The sequence below is a fragment of the Bison bison genome, unplaced genomic scaffold, assembly GCF_000754665.1.
Source record: "Bison bison bison isolate TAMUID 2011002044 unplaced genomic scaffold, Bison_UMD1.0 scf7180017864234, whole genome shotgun sequence".
Lineage (NCBI taxonomy): Eukaryota > Metazoa > Chordata > Mammalia > Artiodactyla > Bovidae > Bison > Bison bison.
In genome coordinates, this window is record NW_011494806.1 from 478,618 (window position 1) to 484,617 (window position 6,000).

General features: G+C 36.4%; 1 protein-coding gene across 1 annotated transcript in view; it reads right to left on the reverse strand.

The window, feature by feature from the left end:
- The window catches only part of RPGRIP1 (retinitis pigmentosa GTPase regulator interacting protein 1), a 56,268-nt gene extending 50,693 nt beyond the window's left edge, over nucleotides 1–5,575 (reverse strand). The window contains exon 1 of the mRNA XM_010846266.1: nucleotides 5,553–5,575. Within this exon, the coding sequence (XP_010844568.1) occupies nucleotides 5,553–5,571 (19 nt within the window). The 5' untranslated portion in view covers nucleotides 5,572–5,575. The remainder of the gene's footprint in view (nucleotides 1–5,552) is intronic.
- Between the last annotated feature and the right edge of the window lie 425 nt (nucleotides 5,576–6,000).

Below are 6,000 nucleotides of genomic sequence, written 5' to 3' on the forward strand. Positions count from 1 at the left end.
GTTTCACTTGATTGCCACGTCTCTTTAGTCTCCTTCACTCTAGAACAGTTCCTTAGTTTTTCCTTGTCTTTCATGACTTTGACATTTTAAGAGCACAGAGTAAAGGCCGTTTCCTTTGTAGACTGCCCCCTCAGTCAGGGTTTGACTGATGTTTCTTCGCAGTGGGTTCAGATTATTCATTTGGGACAGAAACCCCACAGAACTGAAGCTATCCTCTTCTCAGTGCATCGTATCAGTAGGCACATAATACCGGGGTGGGTTGCATCTTTTGACCCAGGGATCAAACCTATGTTTCCTGCACTGACACGGGGATTCTTTACCACTGAGTCACCATAAAGTTAATTGAGAAGTCTTCTTAAAACCCATTAATTAATAATTATTTTCCGGGGAAATAATTTGACACTGTATATTAGGACATAATGTTATATGACATTATAAAGTTTTCACCGACTAGCTTTAGCATTGTTTAATGATTCCTGCCTGACTTACCACTATCGTGGTCACCAAATGCTGAGTTTTTAATTTCATTATTCCTTCTACATTTGTTAGTTGCATTCTACTATAAAAGATGTTCCTTCAGTATGTTTATTAATTCATGTTTATTTATATCTGTGTGATCTTACGGATTTGTTTTATTCAATGGGTTATAATCCATGAATCTCATTCCTTTTAATGAGATTAAAAATTTAAATTCCTTTAAAATTTTTCCAGATTTGGCAAGTGTGAGCCCTTCCAGCTGATTCTGATGTCCTTTAAAAATATCTCCATGATTTTTTGAGAACTTTCTTATTTTCTGGCACAATAAAATATTATAGGCTCACCTTGTACTTTCCCTACCTGAACCTCTTGTACCTGTTACCAGATTTGGGTATTAAAAACCAAGATTTGGGTATTTTGTGTTCTTATGGCTGTGTCCTCTCAGCTGACAGAGTCAGGAAGTGTATGCATATATACACACATATGTGCACAGTCACACATACACACCTATGTCTATTTCTATATGCTAGAAACCATGAGGGCACTCTGATACCGTCATATAAAATCCAAAATCACATGGTTTATTCTAGTCTTGTATCTTCCCATATTTGCATCTTTCTTCTCAGTGACAAATCAGTTCCCACTGTCCTCAATACCCTTGAATGAAACAAGTCTCTCAACTACGTGGGCTATGTCTTTATCCACGGCACTGTTGAATCACACTGGTTTCTGCCAGCTGAGTGGCCCACTGATTCATACCTGTCTGCAATGGCAGAGACTTCTGACCCCACCAGCCCTGGTAGTGTACAAGCCAATAATATTTTTTTATATTACACTGTGTCCTATTCTTTTACTTTTTCTTTTAAATTTTATAATGAACTTATGTATTTATTTTTGGTTGCACTGGGTCTTCATTGCTGTGTGCAGGCTTTCTCTAGTTGCGGTGAGCTACTCTTCACTGCGGTACACGGGCTTCTCACTGCCATGGCTTCTCTTGTTGTGGAGCACAGACTCTAGGCACGCAGGCTTCAGCAGTTGCAGTGTCTCAGTGTCAGGCGGGTGCGAGGGCTTCAGTGGTTGTAGTACATGGGCTTAGTTGCATGTGGAATCTTCCACGACCTGTGTTAGGGATCGAACCTGTGTCCCCTGCACTGGCAGGGGGGGTCTTATCCACTGTACCAGCAGGGAAGTGGTTGACATTATAATGTCAACATTTTTAGTTGTACAGCCTAACTGTACCATAGATACTTTTACTATTTTCTTTTGGAATTGGTCATATCAGAAAAAATATTAAAATTAATTTTTAACAGGTTGCATTTTTTTTATGTGGACCATTTTTTTAAGTCTTTATTGAAATTATTTCTGTTTTATGTTTCGGTTTTTCAGTTGTGAGTCATGTGCAAACTTAGCTCCTCGACCAGGGATTAAACCTGCACCCCCTGCATTGGAAGGTGAAGTCTTTATCACTGGACTGCCAGGGAAGTGCCTAAAATTAACTTTTTTAAAAATTAATTTTAAAATCTATGTTATAAAAATATTCCATTAATGTGGTTTTATTTGTATGTGATCAAACTTTTTTTTCTTCCAAAGCAAAGTTTCTAAGATAAATTCAAAATTGCTTGGAATGAAAAAAAAAAATACAACTTCCAAACCAATGAAGTTAAAAATGATGCAGCTGATTGTCAGCGACACTTAACAAGAAAGTATGATCACTAGGAGGAAAATCTGTAGCATGACCAGAAACTTTTATGAAAATTTGCATTTATAGCAAACAATTTATTTGATTTAGCTATTTAGCTATATAAAGAACAGAAGGGAAACTAGACACCATTTATAATGACACCTAGGAAAGTTTCTTTTCCTAAGAAAATCAAAAGTGTAAAACCTTTACTTCGGCACCTTCTTCCATACTCCCTTTACTGTGTTGAAGACATACTGAATTCTTTTAGATTTTTGGTTGTATGGATGGTCTCCAAACTGACTGAATTCTCTAGGTAATTATTTCCTGCACAGGGGTGTTCTGTCAGTAGTTCTATGTCTTTTCCAACTTTGACAACCATCTCAGCCAGTTTATGTTTCATCTGCTTTATCCGTGCAACAATTAAAGCTTTAAGAGGTACAAAATCTCCAACTATGCACCATTAAAGGACTTCAGGAACATAGTAGATTTCTCACTGAAATATTATGATCTAGCTTTCTCCTCTCTTCAAACCTACAGGCACCTGCTTCTGAACCTGATGGTTTGGAAGTTCTGCATATTTTCATCCTTGGGACCAATGGAAAGCTAAGCAGGAAGTATGTACTAATCCAGTCCTCAGGGAGCCAACATCAAGTCTACCACACTTTTAAATTTTGCTGCATTTGTGTTCCAGTTCTGAAGTCTCTTCTTCAAAATGATGACATTTAAAGACATCTCCCAGAGATTGGCCAAGATGGCCGAGTAGAAAGGGCCTGAGTTTACCTCCTATTACGGTCACACCAAAATCACAAGTATCTGCAGAACAATAGAAGATCTCCTACAACCAAAGAGATAAAGCAGGAACGGCAAGGCAGGGGCAAGGTATTGTCAAGTCTCATACCTGTAGGTGGGGAACCCACAAATTGGAGGATAGATGCACTGTAGAGGTTCTTACAAAGGAGTAAGAGGTCCGAGACCCACGTTAGGATTCCCAGCCCAAGGGTCCTGCATATAATGGTCAAATATGACAAACCTACAGCTAACATCATACTCAACAGTAAAAAGCTGAGAACATTTTCTTTAAGATCAAGAACAAAACAAAGATGTGCACTCTTGCCACTTTCATTCAACATAGTTTTGGAAGTTCTAGCCATGGCAATCAGAGAAGAAAAAGAAATAAAGGGAACCCAAATTGGGAAAGAAGTAAAATTGTTACTCTTTGCAGATGACTTAACACTCTACATAGAAATTCCTAGAAACACTAGAAAACTACTATAGCTCATCAATGAATTCAGTAAAGTTGTAGGATATGAAATTAATATACAGATATTTATCAAATTTCTAAACAATAACCATAAACTGTCAGAGAAATTAAGAAAACAATCCTATTTACCATTGTATCAGAAGAATGAAATATCTAGGAATAAACATGTCTAAGGAGGTAAAAGACAGTACTTGGAAAAGTATAAGACACTGATGCAAGAAACTGAAGACAACACAAACAGAAACATATACTGTGTTCACGAAGTGAAAGAATTAATATTATTAAAGTGACCAAACTACCCAAGGTAATCTACGTACACACACAAAGAATGAAGTTGCATCCTTACCACACACCACATATTAAACATTAACTTAAAAATGGATCACAGACCTAAGTGTAAGAGCTAAAACTGCAAAATTCTTAGAAGAAAATATGGAAGTAAACTGTTGTGATCTTGGACCATGTCGTAGTATATATGATGATATGAGGAAATTGGAACTCTCATACATTGTTAGTAGGGATGTAAAAATGTGCAACTGCTGTCAGAGATAATCTGGCAGTTCCTTGAAATAACAAAGAGTTACCATGTGACCCAGCAATCCCACTCTTGGGTATATACCTAACAGAAATGAAAGTATATGTTTATATAAAACCTGTACATGAATGTTCATACCAGCATTATTTATAAAAGCCAAAAAGTGGAAACTCAAATGTCCATCAACTGATGAATGTATAAACAAAATGTGATAAAAGTTATAAAAAGGAATGAAGCATTGATAAATGTTACAATTTGAATGAACTTTGAAAACATTTTGCTAAGTGAAAGAAGCTAGACAGAAAAAATCATATATTGTATGATAACATTTATAGCAAATGTCGAGAATAGGCAAATCCATAGAGACTTAAAGCAGATTAGTGATTATCAGGAGCAGGGAGTGGACACATGGGGAATGTCTGCTATAAGGGTTTTCTTTGGGGAGAGGGTAATTATATGTTCTAAAATTAGGTAGTAGAGATGAATGCAAAACTGTGAATGTAGTAAAAAGTAAGGAACTGTACATTTTAAAAGAGTGAACTTTATATATGTAACATATCCCAATAAAACTATTATGTATAATATACAGCATATATTAATATACATATATTATTATATATGTTATATCTATCTCACACATATAAATTGTGAAATAAAACACATATAGACAGTTTAAATAATAATAGTAAAGTGCACATAGAATACATACCAGGTTAAGAAACAAAAGATTACTAGTGCTCTCTGTAAAGTCTTCATCCATACTAGTCCCTTCTTCCTCCAGGAGTGACCACTATCTTGAATGTTGTATTAATAACTGCCTTGCATTTCTTTACAATTTTGTAAGGAAAATTAAAATTATTTATTTATTATAGAGAAAGCAAATTTATTATTTCAGTGTAGGACTATATATCAATGTATATTCATTTTTCTGATCAATGGACATTTATGTTACATTTTTTACTCTTTTGAACAATTCTGCTATAAATATTCTGATCTATGTCTCTTGTCTATGCAAAAATCTCTGCCATTTTATACCCAGAAGTAAAACTGCACATTCAGTTTTACTAGCTAATGCCAAGCTTTCCTTCCAAAATGATCACACCATTTATACACCCAAGAGCAGTGCATAAAATGCCTGATCTTTGGTTTTTTTTTTTTTTTTTGGATCTTTGGAATAAAACTTACAGAAGTGAAATCAGGTGAAAAGATAATTAACAGTAGCTATGAATAGGACTGAGGAGTGGGAGTGTGTGAACAAAGTTACAAAAATATCTTCAGGTGAGTGGGGAAGAAGTGGTGGTGGGGCTGTGCTCTCTTTTCTTTTAAACTGCCTACCTCTGCTTAGTGAGACTGAAGGGCTGATTACATGCATAGATGAATGAGACTCGCTCATTTGTTCTTGGCTTGTGTTTGTGGTGCTCATAAACCCACACAATAAAATTTTTTATCATAAGAACATATGAAGAAAACATTGAGAAGACTGAAGAAAAGGGCTGAGAGCAAAGCAGTCACTGTGAAGACTAGCAAGATGCCCCACAATAACAGACTGAGGGTTGTTTTCATTCCAAAAGGCATCCATCCTCAGGCACAGAGTTTACCTTTCGAGGTTGGTATCATCAGAGCTATCGAATCTATGTCTCTATCAGGTCCTTTGCTGTATGGTCCTCCAGAAGATAAGATGTCATATCATCTCCCAAGCTGTGAGAGATACCATGGGACACTAAAATAAAGGAAAGTGAAAAGTGAAGTCGCTTAGTCGTGTCCAATTCTTTGCGACCCCATGGCCTGTAGGCTACCAGGCTCCTCCCTCCATGGGATTCTCCAGGCAAGGGTACTGAAGTGGGTTGCCATTTTCTTCTCCAAAATAAAGGAAACCTTCAGTCAATTACTTGCAATTTGGGGATGTCTTCTGCAGGCTAGACTTAAGCCGTAGCAGAAATTTCTCAACACTTTCATGATGGTATAAGACATGGCATAGTCTTTTCTGTAGTGAAGTGAATCACTCTACACTAAAGGATAAAACCAAGCATTCGGTAATAATGATGT